Genomic DNA, 20,915 nt, shown 5'->3' on the forward strand with positions numbered 1-20,915 from the left:
AATAAATTATACCCCAAAACTCTCCCTCCATCTTGTGTTCCAGTGTATCTTTTGCCAACATGAGCTGGTTCGGCCTCAGCAAACCTTCTACCGCCGCGGAACCCGACGAGCCAAAGACCGTCCGTGCTCTGCCCGCGATATGGTACCGCTCTCCAGCCATGTACGAGCTGGAGAGGCGCGCCATCTTCTCCAAGCGGTGGATGCTCGTCTCGCACAAAGTGCGCTTCGTCGAGGCAGGCGACTTTGTGCAGGTCACCGAGGCGGGCTTCAACTTCTTCCTCGTTAAGGACCGCAAAGGCGAGATCAGGGGTCACCACAACATTTGCCGGCACCGCGCGTATCCTCTGGTGGAGAAGGATAGCGGGCATATGAATGTGCTTGCTTGCAATTACCACGGTGTGTTCTACGTATACAGCAAGATTCAGTTATCAGAGTGCGTAATGCTAACGCTGGTGTGCTAGCGTGGTCGTATGGTTTCGACGGGAAGCTGGCCAAGGCACCAAAGTACCAGGAGCTGCCTTCATTCGATAAGAGTAAGAACAATTTGTTCAGCGTCCACGTCCACGTGGACCAGCTAGGCTTCGTGTGGGTGAATCTGGATGGCGCGGAAAAGCCATCGGTGCCGTGGGAGGAGTTCTTCGCCGAGGTTGACACGCAGCCGCGGTTGGAGGGATTCAATCTGGATGACTACCACTTTGACCACACATGGGAGATGCTCGGTGATTATAACTGGAAGACGTTGGCAGATAACTACAACGAGGTAAGTTTGATTTGTCATTGGTTGAGACCGTATTGTTGTACTGGTGACAAGGTATTAGATGGCTGACTACGTGTTGGATACCGCAGTGCTATCATTGCCAGACTGGTCACCCTGCTGTGGCTGCTACTACAGACTTGACGAGGTATTGGGTCGAGACGCAAGGAAATTGGATCCAGCACTGGAACGTCGACAAGGAGACTGTCCCTGGTCTGGGAATTCACAGCTGCTACCTCTACCCTAACGCATCCATGACCGTAACGTGAGTATCAACCCTCCAGTATCACATCTTCAATGCAGTCAATTTTCATATAGCCGAACGGGGACCCAAACTGACAACTTTAACCACATAGACCAGACTTCATGTACATCCAACGCTGCGTCCCCGTCTCAGCAACCCAATCCAAAATGGAGTACGAGGTCTACCGCCACAAGACCGCCACCGACGAAGCCTTCAACTTCATCTCAGACTTCTTCAAACAGGTCCTCCGCGAGGACAAGGACCTCTGTAACGGTGCGCAAAAGAACCTGAACGCAGGCGTCTTTATGAACGGGGAGCTCCACCCGCGCGTGGAAAAGGGACCGCTTTTCTTCCAGGAGATTACGCGGGGCCTGGTGATGCGGCACAAGGAGCAAGAAGACAAGGAGGGAGGGGAGATTTGGCCGGCCACGCCGAAGCATGATGTTTCTGATAAGACGGGGGAGGATGTGTCGTTTTGTCGGAGTCTTGATTGTGGGGCTGGGTCGGGGCAGATTGAGGGGTTGGCTTGGTAGGTATCAGCATGGAGTAATGGTATAGAAGAGTTCGAGGTCAATTTGTAGACTAGCGTTTCTTTTGTTGAGTATGAGTTTGGTTGGAGCCCTGATTAAGGGTTCTTACGGGTACAAATTGACTAGCGACTTTTCTGATGTGTTGATTGATCCAATCCTTTTCGATACCTGGTGATGACTTCATGCTGGAGAGGCATTTCGTCTCTTGGCCTTCAGTGACATTGGTTGAACCTCGTGTCTGTGCAGGAGGCTAAGACTTCGGCATTCGAGCGGTCAAGGGTCTTCTGACTAAACATGAGAGCTGCCAAAGAACCAGGCTGACTTGTGCCATGTGAGAAGCACCAAGAAGAACTCGTCATGAACAAAAATGGAGTCATTATTGCTGTACGCCTTTTTATCACGATAAACATGCTAATTCTCAATATTCAACCAATCATCAATCGCTCTCCCATAATCATTCGCTTCAATAAATCGATTCGACTGGTCCCCAAACGGTCCAACGCCCTCAAAGAAAATATCCTCAAACGAAGGCCCCATATCCCCTAGCCCCTGCCCGACTAAATGATGCGGCGGTGGCGGTGGTTGCTCTGTGATCGCCACAGGTGCAATATCATCATTAGGAGCATACACACCCACGTCGTTGGGCACGGCCTTGTGGCCCGAGATGCCCGCTGAACCAACAAGGTCGAATTCGGCGGCGCCCGTTTCGGTGGAGAGCTCGCGGGCGTCAGAGCGGAGAGTGGCGCCGAACATGGACTGGTCCCAGCCGGCGTCGGGGCGGCATGCGCGGTCGTAGATGAGGAGGTCCCAGAGGAGTTGGGTGTTTATGGAGAAGGAGCGGTTTTGGGAGGTGTTATCGCCGCGGTCGGGAGGAGATTTCATCACGACGCTGTCTTGGAGGCGTCGGAGGTTGCTTGCCTTCACAATGGTTAGCTCGCGTTTCTGATGGGACATGGACGGGACGTACCATGTTGGCGACGCTTGGCCAGACGGCTCCTGTTTTTCGTAAAAAGTTCATACACTTTTCGAATCCGGATTTTGCTCTGCTCCTGAGTATCTGGTCGTGAACGAAACTGTGCTGAAGATGGATCGTTGCTACAATCACGACGCAGTGCGCCATAACCGGGTCCATGACCGGCAGCGACTTCTTCTCAATGACGTCCAAAAAGAAGATAATCCAGCCAGCAGTCCGGTTCATGCTCTCAAATGACTGCTGGATAAAGTGAACGGGTATGGTATGACGAAAATGCCGCAAGCGCATGGAAAGCAGGAATGGATGGTTCAAGAGACACGGGATAGTCTCGTGGACGAACTGACTGAAGAGAAAGGGAATCCAGTATTGCCGCTGCGCCTGTAGAGACTCGGGGCTCTGCTGGTCGATGCGGTTCGCGGCGAAGCGGAACCTCTGCGGCGCGCGGCAGTCGATGTCGTGGTGGCTTTGCAGGACCATGGAGTAGTCGGAGCGAGAGTCCCAGGGCGGCGGGGCGTCGGGGCTGACTCTAGAGGCAGCGTAGGCCCGGGCCATCCGCCAGACGACACAGAAGTCGGAGGCGACGGTGGATATGTTCTTGTCTGGGTTGTCGTCGAGGTGGTACTCTGGGACCCCGCAGTATGCTGTGAGACCGAGGACGTGAGAGCCGCTGTTGGTGGAGCCCGGGAGGGAGCTTATGAGTCGCGGGGCGGGCATTATGCAGCCCTGGAGATGCTGGAGGACGATTATTGTCCGGAGGCAGTAGTTCCTTTCTTGGGCGTTGTTGGGGTTGTTGGTTGGTGGGATGCTGTGTGCGAGATGGCTCGCGGTGGTGATGCTGAGTCCGGATTGTGTGATGTTACCAGCTAGAAGATGATATGTGAGCTAGGGGATGATGAGAGGAAACGCGTCATCGGAACACGTACTAGCGAAATCAAACATGCTCAGGAGACATAGCGACTGCAACGTGGACAGCTCGACCCGGCCTTCCGTGACCCGCTCCATGACCATCCGGCGGGCAGACCTCGCGAGGTCGTCAACCTGCTGTTTGATCTGGCTGGTAAGGGCCCCGGGCGGACATCGCAATACCAGGGCCTGGAGCGATAAGATCAGCTCTGGATCTCGCGAGGCAAGAGACTGCAGAAAGGTTTCCTCGGCGAATAGCGTGATGGGCTGGGCATGGAACCACAAGAGGTAGCGTCGCCCAGTGTCCATCAACTGCGCCTCGGCGGCACTTGATGGACTCCTAGATTCTCGAGTGTAAGGAGATGTTTGGGACGGGGATGACGATGATTGCATGACCGAGGTTGACATACCTGGGACTCCAGGCGGGAGGACCTGAATCTGCTTTCGGGCCTATTTCCTCTGCAGATACGCTCAGCCTTGGTGAGAGCACGTGGCGAGATGATATCGATGGTTGGGTATGATGTGACACGGGGCTAGTTTATGTTAGATACGCCAACTTAGGTTGTTCCTGCTTGACAGATGTTTGCGAACCTCAAATGTTGGATCAAGCGGTCCATCTTATCCTCCAGACTGTTAAGCCGGGTTTCCTAATCACATCGGCCTCGAATCAGCACTGTCGCATTCTCAAGTCAAAGGCCAGACTAGTGCTACGTACCATCTCTCTGTTGTGCTTTGTGACTTGCGAGTCTGGCACTTCTCCACCAGGCGCATTATATACACATTGCTGTCCTAGTCGCTCACAATATGAGCATGTCGGGCGCTCGCCTGGGCATTTTGACTTTTTGCGACTGCAGATATTGTTAGATTCATGCTTTTGACACTGTAATTGTAATGTTGATGTCCATACCGACATGGCTCACAGGCCTGGCGTGCTCGTTTGGCATATCGAGCATCGTCCATTACCACAAGGGAGTCGTCGTGAGGCCCCAGGTAGGTAGGAGGGGCTGGCGGTGCTGCGATAAGGTGGGTTCCGGAAGGGGAGGGTTCAGGCTCCGTAGTGAGGGACGATCAGAGGCGCGTCAGTGGGATCTATTATTCCCTTGGGATGAGTGAATCGCGAACTTGGATGAGTCTACTATCGGGAGGCATGTTCCATCTCGGGAATTCGAGTCGCTATCAATCGCAGTTAGAGCCCAGTCTATGCTCTGTCCGTAACCCGGGGTCCTCGGGCTGGGCTCGGATTCGAAGACAGCTCGTTAATGCTTGGGCGATAAGTGGTTGAGGAGTGAATCCCCCGTCTTATCGGCATGATATGGACTTGCATGGGTTTGGATACTCCCAGGTCGACTGCGTGTGGAAGGGTGGCAGATGGCAGATGGATGGAGACTGGAACGTCCCCGCACATTGCAGAGCACTGAGGACAGTGGAGGGAAATTGATAAACAGGCGGCCCGGGTGACACATCCCGGTCGTGGGGAAGACCCACCGCAGATAAGCACTCCCCTTTGACTTTCTCCTCCTTCTCCAAGTTCGTGAAGTCCGTCAAGAGTCCGATCACGAGACCCATCATTGGTAACTGTTGACTTAGTACATAGAGTACAGATACACCTTCACTGGGAAGCTGAAAGGTACTCCACGTAGACAGTTGAAACAACTTGAAGATGGGAACAGCTAGTCTTGCTTGATCCGGCCGTACGCTTATGGGGATCTCTACATCTTTTACCGTGAAATTCCGGGGTCTATTTGATTAGGATCAATGGACACCAACTAACAGAAAGCTTCAGTAGTATCCCCCGCTTGATATCGTAGACTCATCCCTGGGCCTGATACACTTGGCCACAAGGCATTCCCCTCTTCGCGGTCAGAGTTCATCTGATCTACACGTGCTCCTCGACCGTTTCTTCTGCAGCTGCCGCGTGGAAAACGACAGGAATGACATCACATTAACCGAATGGACTCGACTTAATTGCTAGGTACGGATAGTGTTCCTACCATGGAACTGTCAACTACGGCAGCGTCACCTCGGCCCCTCGCATCTGGCAGATGCGGCCCTCCGGCAGACGGAGGCTAGCTCAGGGGGTGACCCGCCATCTCAGTAAGCAATTAGCCAATCACAGCAGACCAAAAGGGGCAAACGCACGGCGGAGTCGGTCACCCCGCAGTCCCGAGATCGGCGCCCCTCCAAAAGTTTGAGTTCTGCCCAAGTAAATCGCGAAATATGACTCTGACCCAATTTCCCCCTCCACGATCAATCCTCCATTGTGTCGAAACTCGCTTTACGGAGGCTATTACGTGAGACCCCAAAAGGATCCATATCTAGTGACAAAGTGGACTTTTTCTGCCAGCATCGAACCACATCGAATTGCAACCCCAATCGACTTAAGAGTCACTCCCCGCCATCCACACCTCCGCGAGTCCCGAAAACACCAACGGATTCAACCCACGATCCACGAACCCAATATTCCCGATACAATAACAAACGATACTCACAATGGCTGCCTTCCCGCCCCCTCCAGTAAACACCATTGACTGGTCCAATGTCGGCTTCAAGATCCGCGAAGGTAGAAGCTTCCTCCAAACGCTGCCCCTCCTTCGGCCCCTCCTTCAACCATCTTCTCCATGAACCACCAAGAAAGAAAAGCCAAGCTAACATCCATCTACAGTCAACGGCCACATCGAGTCCACCTACTCCGTCACAACTGGCAAATGGACCCCTCTCAAGTTCGTCGCCGACCCCTTCATGCGCATCCACGGCATGGCACCCGCCCTCAACTACGGCCAACAAGCCTACGAGGGCCTCAAGGCCTTCCGCGCCCCCGGCGACAAGCAAATCAACATCTTCCGCGCCGACAAGAACGCAAAACGCCTCCAGCACTCCGCCGACGTCGCCTCCATGCCCCGCGTCCCCGAAGACCTCTTCATCGCCGCCGTCAAGGCCGCAGTCTCCCTCAACGCCGGCTACGTCCCGCCCCACGAGACCGGCGCGGCCATGTACATCCGCCCCCAGCTCTACGGCTCCTCCGCCCAGCTGGGCCTCAGCCCGCCCGAGGAGTACGTTTTCGCCGTGTTTGTGATCCCCACGGGCGTCTACCACGGTAGCCACCCTGTGAATGCGCTGATTCTCGACGACTTTGACCGTGCTGCGCCGAATGGTACTGGACACGCCAAGGTGGGAGGTAACTACGCGCCCGTGCTGCGCTTCAGCGACCGCGCGAGGAGCGAGGGATACGGGATCACGTTGCATTTGGACAGTGTCAAGCATGAGGAGATTGACGAGTTCAGCACCAGTGGTTTCATTGGTGCCAAGAAGGAGGGCGACAAGATTACCCTCGTCGTGCCGGATTCCAAGTGCGTTATCGACAGTGTGACGAGCGCCAGTATCCAGGATATTGCACGTAGCTTCGGCTGGGCGGTTGAGAAGCGAGTGGTGAGTCTTTGGAATCAACCCTCTTCCTCTTCAGGAAGTGCCATGATGATGATGATACTAATCAAGGGCGCACAACAGATCAAGTACAGCGAACTCCCCACCTTCTCCGAGGTCATGGCAGCCGGCACGGCAGCGGCCCTGGTGCCCATCCGCTCCATCACACGGCGCGTCGACGCTTCCTCCCCGCAGTCCCTCGCCGGTAGCTCGCAGGAGCGCGTCAGCAGCGCCAAGGCGGGCGAGGAGACGGTGACGTTCATTCCGGAGAGCCAGGAGGAGGCGGGCGATATCTGCCTCAAGCTGTTGTCGACGCTGCAGGCCATTCAGCTCGGCAAGCTCAAGGACGAGTTTGGGTGGAACTTTGTCGTCAGCGAGGCGGACGGCACGGCTGTTGTGGGGGAGGCCAAGACAAATGGGTCTGCGCAGACTGTTGATCAGATGGATTAGGGTGTTCATCAAGGGGTGAGGATGTTTGAAGGCTCAATCACGTCCCTGTGATACGGCATGGTCGTCGGCTGGACTTGTCTAGGCGTACATATGCTCGGGAAAGGCTTGATTGGAGCGGAGCAAATCAGTTAAAAGGCAAAAAAGCGTAAAATGAAAGAGAGCAATGATTGGATCCAGGTATACGGACTACGGGCCACGCGTAGGAATTACGCATCATGACACGCTTGTTTGGCTTGGGCGGTGTACCATGGTGTCGGCGCCATGCGAAGTACCTAGGCAAGACAGGCTCTCGACGGGCTACTCTGTTAGTGAACCCCGAGGAGAGATTGAGTTTTGGGTTGACAGATGCAATAGGCTTGTGGTTCAAGCACGATGTCGTGTGTCCCATGTAGCATCGGACATTGCCCTTGCCAGGTCACGGAGAGAAGAGAGATCAACTGAGGGTAAGCATCTCTCCTTCGGTCCATAGCTGGCATCACGGGTGACACAGACCGATATCTACCCTGCTGGTTCCAACAGTCTAGGACGGTCAAGCATGCGATGTAATCTCACCAGAGTCACCAGAGTCCGTGCCAGGCGCGGCACGCGAGTGGACTTTGGATTGGATCTGTCAGTTGTCCCCAACATGGGCAAAGCTAGCCCGGTGGTCAGTCTGTTGACCTGGATCAGTCTGTTGATGGGTTGGGGGAGAGGAAAACCTGGAAAAAAGTAACGGTAGCCGTATCCAGTATCCCGTGTGGCTATGCAAACCATCAAACATAAACAGACGAAAGTGTCAGTGAGAGACTGTTAGTGACAGAGAGTGGGATAGACGAAAAATCAAAAAAAAAAAAAAAAAAGGCTTGGCAAACACAAGTGAGCAATGTCTTGGCGGTCCAATGGGACCATGGTGAAGCAAAAAATCACTCACGCCAAAAAGTTTGACACTTTGAGGCTTTTTCCGTGAGATGAGATTGTCATGACCCAAGTCGCCTTTTCTTAGGGCGGATAGCCGACCTCTTGAAAATTGTTAAGGAAATGGATGCGGCGCGCTTGGCGGGCGCTAGCAGAAGCTTAGCAGCTCTAAACAAACCAAACACGGCCGGGTGGGTCCAGATACCCGTTCGTGCCTCCGAACATTGGGTCCACTTTTGGTCCCCAAATGGCCCCACTCGTCTCGCATGTCCCCGCAGAAACCCTCCGGGGATGGCAGGGGTAGCTACGGGCGTGTCGCTTGCATCCTCCCACCTCCCCCCCTTCTTTGTTTCCATCCTAGTAGTTGAGTAGGTACATAGTAGACTGCACCTGAGCCTGGGCTGCCTCCCGACGCCCATCTTCCCTCCATCCTGTTCGGCTTGCCCCCGATTCTCTCTTCTCTCTCGAGGTCCGTCATTCTGCCCATCGCCGTCTAGTCATGCCTGACTTCGTACACAGCCCGGGCCATCTACGGCAACGACCGGCAAAGTGGCCAGAGTTGGTGAGGCATTATTCTGTTGCAGCTTCAAAGTTGAAGAGCATTCCTCCTTTGGGTATTCACTTCCCTGGATGCCTGGATGGGCCCCCCATCCATCCACGGACCACATCGTCAACATCAATTTCCCCTACGCCCGCAATTTGGCTCTTTTTGGCACCGCCTTGGCAAGTTGGCTCTGCTCTGGTGTTCGGAGGGAAAAAAGTAATGGGCCAAGGAACTCATCCCACCTTTACTCTCACGTAGTCAGGGCTTGGCAGCATATCAGCACACTGGCACGTGCAGTGAGATCAGGTCAGACCATCAGAAAAGAGTCGAAAGACCAAGGCAGTCAGAAAGACCTAGCATCGCGAGAGGGTGTAGAAGTCGAGAGCTGAAAGTACGCTAGAGACTTTTAGCAAGAGACAACATGGCCAGCGGCAGCCCACCGTCAACAAGCTTCTTAACAGAAAACCTGAGACGCCGTCATCGTTCTGGTGAGTGTGACCCGTTTTCTGCCATGGAAAGTCAAACTTCGAGCCTCATCCTTTGGCGCTGTCTCGATGGGAGTCTCGATGGGAGTCTCCATAAGGACACCATCATTTCAGCCATGTATACGGGCCCCGCGAACACCGCATTCTTAGTCTCAAAAGAATTAAAGACTCAACTGCGCGTGCTCTCCCACCATCTCTTCACTGGAGGAGAGCCGCCTTTACCCCTACCTTTACTCAAGCTACCCCTGCCATGCATCCCCCTCTACTATGTAGTCATCGCACGCAGTCTTGCAGAGAAAACGTTCATCATCACCACTTTATGGATACAGGCTACAGCATGTCGGCACACTTACAGCGGGCGCTCGCTCCTTCACCTGCATCGTCCGGCCTTCCTTCCACCCGGCACACCATGCCGCGCTTTGCCTGAAGTACCGTACCTACACCGTACACGAGCCATCCAACACCAAGGAAGAAGGGCAATACCTACCTCACTAGCCGCTCCGCTTCCGAACCAACCCCCATGATTGAGAAGCTTGTGACAGTCTTGTTTCTGTCATCAAACTCTTTCCCATAGGCATCAGAGGGGGGAGGGGAATCCCCGTCTGTTCACAGATAAGCCCGTGCATATGTGCAGATGGAAAACCTGCACGCCACATGCCACATGGGATCTCACAAGTAGGCCCCGAGGTGGATAACGTCAAGAAGGGTGGTAGGGTACGAGTGGGCTGGGAACTTGAAAGCCGCCCCCGGGGATGGCCGTCGTCGTCGACCGCCCAGTCGTTTCTCGATGCTAACATGGGCCCGGTGGCTTTTGCTCTACCCGGGCTAATTGACAAAAAAGTAGGGGCCGCGTCTGTACTAGGGCCGCTTCATCAAGGATGCATCGAATTCCCGTTACACTAGCCGGGCTAGCCTTGACCGCCATGCTGGCCTGTTTCTCTGTAACTCTTCGAAGGGTCCCCGAGATGGGCAAGATGAACCAAGATCCCTCATGGCACCCCCACTCCGTCCCCTTCCTCCATCCAACTTTGCCGTCTTTGTCTTTTGAGACAAAGATTCAAATCGTGAGATTAGGGTAGGGAACCCCAAAAAAGATCGAGACCCTCCCATTCCAAATGCTCGGGACTTAAAGAAGTCGCGTCTGCCCTCCCAGTCCTCAGAAGTAAAGCTTCCTAGTCTGTTGGTTCTTGTGACGTCCCCCTTTTACCACTTTGCTACTCTCTGCCCCTCGGATCCTGCTATTTTGTTAGGTCTCATCTTCCACACGCTGTGCTTTAAGCCGGCGCTCTTTACCTCTCCTCCTTTCCTGCCTATCCTCACAGCTTTTCCCACCCCAAAACCTATTCCCGCCTGGCATGGACGCCCAGGGCACCCCAACAACCCCGAGCGCTCCCAGAATCACAATCGAAGACAAGCTCGAGAAGCACAAGTCCGGCTCGACCGTCGACGAGTGGTCGACATGGCCGCGCCCCGGTCCTGATGTCGGCTCCAGCTCTGGCATCGCTGGCGGTATCTACCACAGTCGTGACCTGAACCGTGTCTCTTCAAACCGCCTCTCGCGCGCTATTACAAGGGAATCGAATGCCGAGGCTGATGAAGGTGGTGATGATTGGCGTCGTGATGACGGGAGGAAGAAGCAGGTCTTTACTGGGACGACGTTGATGTGGTATGTGTTTGGCGATGACGCGCTCACCTGTTTAATTTGAGGGAATTATGTGCTGACGGGTTTTGAAGGCTTGCGTATCAATCTATTGGTGTCATCTACGGTGATATCGGAACCAGGTAAGTTTTGATCAGGAAACGTGTACAGAAACATCAAGTTTTGCTGACGACAGTATAGTCCTCTCTATGTGTACTCGTCCACCTTCTCGGATCTCCCGACCAAGAACGACCTCACTCAGGTTCTCTCACTTATCATCTGGTCCCTCACCCTCATGGTCACGGTCAAATATGTCTTCATCGTCTTGCACGCCGATAACGAGGGCGAGGGTGGTACATTCTCATGCTACTCCCTCTTGACTCGATTTGTAAGTCTACTTGCTCCAGCACATCAACAGGCTCTCCCCCCCCAATCCCTGTACAGTTACTAACACCACCAAGGCCAACATAACAAACTTCGATCCCCGTGAAGAAGCAACAGTCCGCATGGAACGGCACAACACCCAAGACGTGCGCCCCGTCACGCGCGGCATTCGCACCGCCATCGAAAAGTCCAAATTCACACGAGGCTTCCTCAAGACGATTGGTGTCCTCGCCGTCTCCATGGTCATCGCCGACGGCATCCTAACCCCCGCTCAATCCGTCCTCGGCGCCATCCAGGGTCTATCCGTCGTCAAGCCCGACATCAGCACCTCCACCATCGTCGGCACGACCTGCGGTATCCTGGTCCTGCTCTTCCTGATTCAGCCCTTGGGAACCACCAAACTCGCCACCACCTTTGCGCCCATTGTCATCATCTGGCTGGGCTTCAACGGCGCCTTTGGAATCTACAACCTTGTGAAATACGATTACACCGTTCTCAAGGCATTCAGCCCGTACTACGCCATCCACTTCTTCATGGACAAAAAGACTGAGGGCTGGAAGATGCTCGGCGGCGTTCTTCTCTGCTTCACCGGTGTCGAGGCCCTCTTCGCCGACCTGGGTGCCTTCAGCATGCGCGCTGTGCAAATGAGCTGGCTGCTCTGGACGTACCCGTGCCTGATCCTCGCCTACAGCGGACAGGCCGCCCATCTTGCCGTCATGCCGGAGAAGTACACCAACCCCTTCTTCAACACCGTACCGCCCGGCATGCTCTACCCCAGCTTGATCCTCGCCGTGCTCGCCGCCATCGTCGCCTCGCAAGCCATCATCACGGCAACCTTCCAGCTTTCCAGCCAAATCATGAAGCTCTCCTACTGCCCGCAAATGAAGGTCGTCCACACCTCCTCCACCTTCCACGGCCAAGTTTACGTGCCCCTCCTCAACTGGCTCCTCATGCTCGGCACCATCCTCGTCACCGCAGTCTACAACAACACCACCAGCCTGGGACACGCCTACGGCGTCTGCGTCATCTTCGTCACCTTCTTCGACACCCTCATGGTCACACTTGTCGCTATCCTCGTCTGGCGTCTGCCGGTTTGGCTCATTGTCCTCCCCTTCCTGGCCTTCGCCACCCTCGATGGCCTATACCTCTCCTCGGCGCTCAACAAGGTCCCCGACGGCGCGTGGTTCACACTGCTCATCTCGGCCCTCATGGCCGGCATGTTCCTCCTCTGGCGCTTCGGCAAGGAGAACCAGTGGCGCGCTGAGGCTGAGGATCGATTCCAGCCCAGCACGCTCGTGACCAAGAATAAGGAGGGCATGTTGGCGCTCACGCAGCGCTGGGGCGGGGATGTGCTTTCCCCTGTCAGCGGATTCGGCATTTTCTTTGACAAGACGGGTGTGCAGACGCCCTCCGTCTTTACACACTTTGCCTCCAAGCTCGGCGCGCTGCCCGACGTGGCGGTTTTCTTCCATCTTCACCCCGTCGAGGTCCCCACCGTCCCCGATGCGGAGCGCTTCCACATCTCGCGGTTCGCCAATCTGCCAGGTTGCTACCGCCTCGTCGTGCGACACGGTTTCATGGACGAAGTCGTTAGTCCCGATCTCGGCGCGTTGATCTACGAGCAGGTGCGCAAGTTCGTCGTGCGACAGGCGGCGGCCAAGGCGGCAACTGCGTGCGGGGAGACGACGACGGACGGTTCGTGGGAGGAGACTGAAGGCCCCGTTGAGCTGCGGGACGAAAAGGTCGCGGCGGAACTGGCGAAGCTGGATCGTGCTTATTCGCACAAGGTGTTGTATATCGTCGGCAAGGGGCAGATGCACATTCGGACGGGGACGAGTATTCTGAGGCGCTTCACCTTGGGTACGTTCTTGTGGATTCGGGATAATACCCGGGCCAAGATTGCGAATCTGCGGTTAGCAATGGACAGAGTCGTTGAGGTTGGGTTTGTCAAGGAGATTTAAGTGTTCACCCATAGCAGTATTATACATGATAGTATTATGTGGAGGGGTTTCGGGTGTTTGGAATTAGATGACGGTGCTGTGCTGGAATATGTTGGTTTCGAAGTTTAGTTCCAATTGAACCTTTTCCCCGATTCCTACTGTTGCAGCTGTGGCCGGTCTCGTCCTCCCTCCCGCCCCTTCTTGGCAACATGTACACATGGTCTAGGCGATTATTTGAGACTGTGCTTGGTTGACAATGGCCTTGACCGTATAGAATTCTAACATCTCCAGGAACAGATAGTGACCTTCCAGTGCTTTCTTCAAACGAAAAACGGGCATTGAAATTGGCTCGTACGATTTCAAGATTATGCCACTGTCTGCCAACAAACTTTTACAAATAGACCGATGTCAGCTACTAAAGCACCAGTTTTATGTTGGATTATAACAGCAAAATCAGGAAAGAAATGTTGGACATTATCACACCCAGAATAATGCTAAAGCAAGAGGGATTTTGATGGTGTTACTGGAGCGTCACAAGGTAGACTTCCAATTGAAGAATGAAATAGCTCTGTATTGAAGTATCAATATGGCATACTAAAGAAAGTAAATCTCCTCTGACCTCTGTAGTCAGTCGCCGTTGCCGCTCAGGCAGGAATCAACTTGCTCAGGCCGTTGTTATTCAAGATACCCTTGAAGATGTCAATTGTGTCCTCAAACTTGTCAATTTTCTTGTCGGCAATCTTGAGTTTGTCCTCAAGCGCGTGCGCCTTGTCGCGCTCCTTGATCAGCAAATCCTGCGAGATGTTACGCTCATCCTGTGCGCCATCTCTCGCGGTTTCAAGGGCTTGAATCTTCGAGTTGAGACGTGCTTGTGTCTGCCCAAATGACGAGGCTGTTCCCTCGAGTTTTTCGATATCACCTTTGAGCTTCCTTACCAGGTCCTCAAGGTCGACGTTCGTGGTCGTAAGTTTTCCGTTCTGCTCGACAAGCTTCTCGTTGCGCTTCTTTTGCACATCCAGAGTAGTCTGAAGGATACTGAGCTTGTCCACCAATTTCTTGACATTGTCCAACTCAGTCTCGAGACGGGCCTTAGTAGCTGCAAGATCAGGCACGACCTCATTCAGCTTGGTCAGAAGCAGATCCCGTTCAGCTCTGGCATCTTCAAGTGAGAGTTCCAGTTTCATGATTCTCTTATGGTCCTCGTCATCGTGGTCGATGTCCTTCTGGAGCCGCTCTTGAAGTTCTTTCACCTCAGCCTCAAGTTTCTTCACCTTCTCTTGAGCTGTCTTGACGCTGCCTTGAAGACTTGCAGCTCTAGCCTTCTCGACTTTGAGATCGTCAATCAAGCGATCCCTGTCCGCGGCGAGTTCCTTGAGGTTTTTCTGAGCAGCTTGGAGCTGGTGGTCGCGAGCGTGGAGATCGGCATCAAGAGCTTGGAATCGCTGCTTTCTATTAGTAAAAGTACCTTTCTTGACGGACCTCCCGCGATTACGTACCTCTTCGGCATACTTGGCCAGGTAGCCAGCTTGGTCGATGAAAGCCTGAGCATGAGTCAAGGTGTCAACCAGTCCGCGAGGGAAAGGCATCGGGGTGGTGATGCGAGCAAGAGATGGTTGAGTCTGAGGAAGACGATGGTCGACTTCGACCTTGTTGGGGGTGGACTCGGGCGGGCCGAAGTCACTGTTTTGGATATGTGGTCAGCACTGTTTGCTTGAGAGGTAATGATAATAGGCTGCTTACTGAGAGTGGCGATCATAAAGAACGGCAAGAGCGTATTCGCCGAGCTCCTGGCTGACATGGGCTTCGCTATCGCGTCCCTTCATGTGGACAGAGAGTCTCTCCGTCTGTTCCTGCCAGGTGCAGTTCAAGTGATAGAAGGAGTCATACTCGAACTTCACACCCTTCCCGGAACTGGAAAAAGTGTTCTGCTTGGCGACATGGAGGTTAGGGTTCTTGGGCTTTCCCTCGCCGTTCTGAGTCCACTGCCAGACAGCCAAAACAGGCTTGTCCTTGCCGAAACCCTCAGGGACGATAAAAGTAGCCATCTCGTTAGTGGCATAATTGGGCCAGTTGATCTTGCCAGTCCAGATGCGCAGGGCACCCTTGGGAACCTCGGTCTCGGACTTCCAGACTTGCTTGAGAGTCATGGTTCTTTTCTCCTTGTTAGGGTTCGACATGGCAACCTTGAGCTCACCATACACCTTCTGGGTGGTGATCTCCCACGAGTAGTAGTGCGAGTTCTTGAGCGTAAAGACATCGTCGCCGCTGGCCGTCTTAGAGACCTTGTCGACGACAAGGTTGAGGAACCAGTTTGCCTTTTGCGCGCCGCGGGCGTCCTTAGTCCATTGCGAGAAGAGGTAGGCCGGGTCGCCGGCGCGGGCGGGACCGTTGGGCAGGGTGATGACAAAGGTCTCGTCCTGGCCGTATGGCTTCCAGTCGAGCTTTCCGAGGTAGACGTACATGGCGGTGGATTTGAGCAGCGGAGCAGGAGGAGAACCTGGAGAGGTGGAGGAGGAAGGCTTGTTGTTGTCCTTAGGAGGAAGCGGTTTCTTGGGTTGAGGTATTGGAGATGGTGGAGAGGGTGGTAGATATCTTCTAAATGGGATGAGAGGAAGTGAGAGGATTCGAAGGATGAGACCGAACATCTTATAGTTTGTGAGATGAAGAAGAAAAATCTAGAGCGATGTCCTTCTTCCTGCAATTTATGCGAGTTGCCAAAGCTGGGAACACAACGTGAGAGGGACTTTGCCACCAGCTTCCTCTTCTTGGGATGTGCTATTGCAATTGTTGCTACGAACGGTTTCGTTCGATAACTGTCAGCTGAAAGAGGTCCCTGTGGCTACTTGAAAGCTGGAGCTGGCAAGACAGAGCTGATGAAAATTCAATCCCTGAAGTTCTGTTGGCCAGAAGCCGAGATGTTGCAAGAGGGACCTAGACATTCTATGGGCATTCAGGCGCATTCGAGTCTCGGATGGAGCATCCCGCTTCTGGATGATCTTTTGAGGCTTGCCTAGCGCCGGCTGATAGCTGTGCCCTGCAAGCATTAAGAATGCGCGAGTCTGTTGCGAATGAGACATTCGGGAGCTCGAAGGGGCACTGCGATTGGCCTAATACCGCAGATCCCTAGAGCTCAAGAAGAAGCTCTCCTTGTGTCCGTTGACCGTTAGTTCGGTACTGTATATGTTTCGGCCTAAGTAAACATACGGCCCCAAAGCTCGACCGAGGAGCAGATCCTCCTTTGCCTAGGTAAAGGATCTAGATCTTACATTGCTTATCGAGTATCTCACAAATGTCATGTACGAGGATCGAAACTGTGGAAGAGAACTTTTACGAACAATTAAGAGCAAATAATTCTGAAATGCTAGACGATCTCTCGTCGGTAGTTATGTGTCAACGATAGCTGCAGCCCGCCCATTCCCGCCCGTTAGTGATCAATGCCGCTTTCGGGTCATTATCCAAGACATGGGAGAAGCGAGAGTTCCTAGATCTTTCAGCTTGGCGTCCAGAATCTCCAGATCAAGTGCGGGGGAACTCGCCAAGAACTTCACCGACTGACATACGCAAGCCACAGAACAACAAGTAAAAGCATTTCGTTGGAGTTCCTAGATGAAGCTGAGGCCATGAAATGATATGGACCCCCTTCATGCAAGCAACAACAAACATGGCGATTGATCATGTAACAGCGAGGGACGGCACGCGACAGCTGAACCGCTAGCGCTAAAGGGCATTTCTAAACACTGCAATTTGTATGCTTGGCCGAGACAAAGGTCTCGGCTGCGAAATAACCCTGGATGAATGCGACGAGACAGACCCTAGGTCTCAAATGTTCGCCCCCCAAAGGACTACCCAAAGAGGGTTGATCACGATGCGGGGGTTAATAGTGGTTGAGAAGGTGGCAAAGTGAGTGCAGAACTACTGGAATCGAGAATTCCTTCTTTTACTCATCTGCTCCTAATGATTACAGTCAATGTTCATTGAGTTGATCACACACCAAACGAACATCGAAAGGCCGCAGTGAGATTCGTGGACCGTTTAGAATTTCTCGCCATATATGAGGTCTTGGGCCATGATCAGCAAGCCTCCATTCTCGGGCGAAAACCTTTCCTCTGTACCCATGTCAACGGGCTCTCCGCCGGCCTTGCCTAAAGTACCCCTCTTTCGAAATGGGTAGCAAAATCCATGACGAGACTCGTGTGGTTCCGTATGGTTGGTTGTGTCTGCTTTGTGTCTGCTCTAATAGCAACATTATCAATGATAGCTGAATAGGATCCAGACTAACAGAGAGCTGACATTGCTCAGACTCGTCGCTCGACTATTTTTGCAATCCGATGCTGGTCGTCAAGTATGTCGATCATGCTGGATGTGGCATTGAGCGAGACATCATGGCGCGCCCCTGGGTGAGACTGCTAGAATGAGCGTTCGTGTTTCGCACACCCAGTTCTTGCGCACTCATCGTCATCGCGTTTGTATTGCCAAGGGGTGATCTCGACGTCACCAACGCTGGTGATGAGGTGTTCGGCGATCTCGGCCAAGCGCCCTGCGGGACCTCAGAGGTCACTCATTGAGCAGCTCGACGGTACGAGGTGTCGCCGAGAGAAGTCGCTTCGAGTGCGGAGCTTGATGAGCTGGGGAGCGACCACTATGGTTGCCGTTTCAAGGTATAATTTGGAACGTAGTAGCATGATCAATGACCAAGCTATCAGGTTCAGATTCAGCATCTACAGAGATCAGAATGTCAGTCATGGTTACGCCGAATCGGGAGGGGCATTCTCACAGTTCCCAAATGCCGTCAACCTTGGTGGCGCTTGGAAGGATGGTGACCATTTCATCGTCTGACTCGGCGGGCGACTCCGGAGTGCAACCGTAGAGGTTGACTTTGATAGCAACGTCGCGGACGGAGACAACACGAGTCGACGGGTCCAGGCCTTGAAATTCAACCACACGAAGGGAGTGGAACATGTCGCTCGGAATTTCCTTATGGACTGATGAGATTGTCAGCGATGCGATCTGAAAACAGACAGTCATGAGAGACCCACAGACTGGCTCCTTCAAGAGGTCGGCCTCGAGTGAGATGACGGTGTCGTCCTTGAGTTTGGGCGCGCTCCATTCTCTTTCAAGCTTGGAGAGAAGCTGAGGCAAGTTAGAAGATGGATAATGAGGCCAAAGAGGCTCATATTGAAGACTGGAACATACCAGTTGACATCCCTTGTCAGTGTGCGCAAGCTGATCTTATTGTAAGCAATTGTCCGGCAAGTTTGGGGAAAAGCTCCTGAAAATGAGCATTGTGGGGCAGAACGTACACCTTTGCCATCCTTGAAACGGGCCTCAACGTAAGCGATGCCCTTTTTGGGCTTGGAGATGAAGATGTAGTCGTCAGTCCGACCAAAGGTCAGTTGCGTTTCGCTCATCTTGAGTGTATCGAGCATTTCCCTGCTTCTCAATTGCACTTGAAGGTCGTTGTCGATGTCGGCGGGCAGTTTGTGGAGGAGAGAGGGGCATGGAGGGGTTCGTGAAATGGGGCAGAAAAGATTGGAAATTGCCGAAATTTTCGTGGTCGATTGGCGAATCCGGGAGGAGTGGAACGACCGGGGAAGCAGTTTCCCTTTTTTTTTCCTCCTTCCTTCCTTTTTTTTTTTCGATGTACTTTGTACCGATTGTGGGCCGATAAAAGCCGTGGAGGCAGGTGCATGCAGGTCGGTCTATCCGTGGAGGAAGGTGAGGTCCAATTGGATGGGAAGGCAAGAGCAGATCCCAATCCCACAGCGTCGGGAAGGAGGGCACTCGGGAGTCGGGAGGGATATGATGCAGCGGTGGGCTGGAATTTACTGGACGGGAAGGGACGGGACTGGACTGGGGAAAGAGGAGGGTGGGAAATGCCTAAATGGAGGGGAAGGGGCGGGAAGACGAGCGCTAATAACCACGGCGGCAGGGACCGGTCATCTTAAGGAACCTTGGGAACGTCTCCAAATGTCGCCGGACGCAGTTTTCATCACTTCACCTCAATTTAGGTACCTTACGGATAAAGACCCAAATACAGGGAACCTCAGATCTGAGACTTTGACATGAGCGCAAGGTGACACTAGGAGAGCCAATCCAGACCCGTCGATAACAAAGGCAATGGCCACCGCTCCCTTCCCTTCGACGAAGTTTGCTGAAGTCCCAGTTATCAAAAAGGAGGGCGGCCGGCCAGAACCAGAACAAGCAAATAATAAGATGGTTCTTCGACCGTCTTTGCATCAGAGCCATCCGCGCTGGACTCGTCCCCGGCCGGGCCGCACCTTGGCACTCGAGTGGCCCTGCAGACTGTTTCGCCCGAGTCTCAATTGTAGCAAGACGTTTTATTCCCTTTGCTGCCTGCTCTTTGCTCTTCTCATGCCGTTGCTTTCTACCTCAATAGCTACCTTAGTCATTACGCTTCACATCAGCAACAGTATTCCTACCTGCGCCAGTTCCAGAGTTGTTCTCTGCAGAAGCTACATCTGGGCATGCGCAGATGGGCGCATCAGTCTTCTTCGTCTGCGTCCATGGGCGTCATGCCTGTCCAAACTCTGTGATGCAAACGGTGCTATTTGAGGCGCCCAGTAGACGCCAAGTTTCTGCAGCCACTGGCGCCGATGATCTTCGTCTTTGTCGCCGACTGCAGATGACCAGACTGTTACCCAAAGAGTCGAAGAAGAGGTGCATCACCGCATTGCACTGCGTTTACAGTAGTCAAACGACGCACGACGCTGGAACATGGTCCCAATGTATGGCCACACTGCAAACATTACGTGTCAGTGCGCGGCTTACCCAGATGGCACTCTCACCAAGCAGGCATTAAAACACTCTGGAATTTTGAGGCGGAATTTCCCATTCGTCTCAACTTTGGTCGTCCAAGCACTTTGCTCCCAAATAACTCTGTCAGCGGGCCAGAGGGCCATAGAATTGAACTGTCCACAACCGCCTGCCCCGCCAAACGGCTTCTTCGTTGAGGCTGTGCTGTCTCACGGTGAAGCTTTTCGGCGCGCTCGTTCGACGTGCAGCTCGCCTGCAGCACCGGGCATAAGAAGCAGCTGGACAGAGCGCCGCGTGGCTGTGTTAGCCCTGCAGCTTCACTTCACGTCCGCTGATTTCTTGACTTGCAAGAATGCTGTACCGTCGTAAGTACATCTCTCTCCAACCATCGGCGGTGAGCATAGTGGAGGGGCCAACATGATCCGGGGGAACGCCGGTCCTGGTCCCACACCACGGCAGTGGGGCCGATGATTGACAACCTTTTGAAGGAGCTACCGAGCAGCCATCCGTCTTGGCTGTCGATAATTGTCTTGCAATCAGGTATAAACTTGGTAAGGTACCTTAGCTTACGTGGTATGTAGGTGATCTAAAGCACAGCTTATCCAAGACAAAATGGTTTGCAAAAATATAAGCTGTGCTGTAGGACCCCTCATTCGGCATTTGCAATCAGCCATGCTGACCAGGTCGCAGGCTTGCTTGCTCTCTCTCCCATTGATCAATTGAAACCACAGTCGGACAGCGACAGACCAACTTCATAGAGCTGCGGGAAGATCACTGATGCATCATTCTTCTCATGTTCCATGTTACACACAATGCAGCCACAGGATGCGCACTTGCACCCCCTTCGATCCTTCTTGTGGCTGGAGCGCCAGTTCATCCCAGCCACCTCATTTAAACTGTGGCGTTTGCTTATCTAACACCGCCAGAACCACAATCACCCGACGCATCATCACGTCACAGGTTCGGATGAAAGTGGAGACC

General features: G+C 53.5%; 7 protein-coding genes across 7 annotated transcripts; 3 read left to right on the top strand and 4 right to left on the bottom strand.

The window, feature by feature from the left end:
• Nucleotides 1-59: 59 nt before the first annotated feature.
• BDP55DRAFT_697305 (iron-sulfur cluster-binding protein) lies at nucleotides 60-1,531 on the top strand (the record flags this gene model as incomplete). The annotated part of the gene is made up of 4 exons (XM_060577666.1): nucleotides 60-396; nucleotides 462-760; nucleotides 847-1,019; nucleotides 1,111-1,531. The coding sequence occupies 4 exons, from the start codon at nucleotides 60-62 to the stop codon at nucleotides 1,529-1,531; spliced, it is 1,230 nt and encodes a 409-aa protein (XP_060424719.1).
• A 408-nt stretch (nucleotides 1,532-1,939) lies between these two features.
• On the bottom strand, nucleotides 1,940-4,021 carry BDP55DRAFT_636443 (uncharacterized protein; the record flags this gene model as incomplete). Its single annotated transcript, XM_060572882.1, has 5 exons — nucleotides 1,940-2,446; nucleotides 2,496-3,364; nucleotides 3,425-3,744; nucleotides 3,815-3,937; nucleotides 3,996-4,021. The coding sequence occupies 5 exons, from the start codon at nucleotides 4,019-4,021 to the stop codon at nucleotides 1,940-1,942; spliced, it is 1,845 nt and encodes a 614-aa protein (XP_060424720.1).
• Nucleotides 4,022-5,894: 1,873 nt separating this feature from the next.
• On the top strand, nucleotides 5,895-7,274 carry BDP55DRAFT_697307 (branched-chain amino acid aminotransferase; the record flags this gene model as incomplete). The annotated part of the gene is made up of 3 exons (XM_060577667.1): nucleotides 5,895-5,964; nucleotides 6,067-6,830; nucleotides 6,909-7,274. 3 exons carry the CDS (start codon nucleotides 5,895-5,897, stop codon nucleotides 7,272-7,274), a joined length of 1,200 nt encoding a protein of 399 aa, XP_060424721.1.
• A 3,278-nt stretch (nucleotides 7,275-10,552) lies between these two features.
• Nucleotides 10,553-13,181, top strand: BDP55DRAFT_561969 (potassium uptake protein; the record flags this gene model as incomplete). The annotated part of the gene is made up of 4 exons (XM_060570118.1): nucleotides 10,553-10,869; nucleotides 10,932-10,979; nucleotides 11,038-11,224; nucleotides 11,298-13,181. 4 exons carry the CDS (start codon nucleotides 10,553-10,555, stop codon nucleotides 13,179-13,181), a joined length of 2,436 nt encoding a protein of 811 aa, XP_060424722.1.
• A 623-nt stretch (nucleotides 13,182-13,804) lies between these two features.
• BDP55DRAFT_732827 (uncharacterized protein) lies at nucleotides 13,805-15,622 on the bottom strand (the record flags this gene model as incomplete). The annotated part of the gene is made up of 3 exons (XM_060579997.1): nucleotides 13,805-14,602; nucleotides 14,657-14,840; nucleotides 14,901-15,622. The coding sequence occupies 3 exons, from the start codon at nucleotides 15,620-15,622 to the stop codon at nucleotides 13,805-13,807; spliced, it is 1,704 nt and encodes a 567-aa protein (XP_060424723.1).
• A 2,191-nt stretch (nucleotides 15,623-17,813) lies between these two features.
• On the bottom strand, nucleotides 17,814-19,048 carry BDP55DRAFT_772214 (uncharacterized protein; the record flags this gene model as incomplete). Its single annotated transcript, XM_060581133.1, has 4 exons — nucleotides 18,461-19,048; nucleotides 18,354-18,383; nucleotides 17,935-18,290; nucleotides 17,814-17,856 (listed from the first exon to the last, which is right to left on the bottom strand). The coding sequence occupies exons 1-4, from the start codon at nucleotides 18,584-18,586 to the stop codon at nucleotides 17,814-17,816; spliced, it is 555 nt and encodes a 184-aa protein (XP_060424724.1). The 5' UTR covers nucleotides 18,587-19,048.
• BDP55DRAFT_677859 (uncharacterized protein) lies at nucleotides 19,048-19,560 on the bottom strand (the record flags this gene model as incomplete). Its single annotated transcript, XM_060575942.1, has 1 exon — nucleotides 19,048-19,560. A coding segment is annotated over exon 1 (247 nt), but the record flags the coding sequence as incomplete, so codon positions are not given.
• Nucleotides 19,561-20,915: the final 1,355 nt, after the last annotated feature.

This window comes from Colletotrichum godetiae, assembly GCF_030913485.1.
Source record: "Colletotrichum godetiae strain CBS 193.32 chromosome Unknown BDP55scaffold_54, whole genome shotgun sequence".
NCBI lineage: Eukaryota > Fungi > Ascomycota > Sordariomycetes > Glomerellales > Glomerellaceae > Colletotrichum > Colletotrichum godetiae.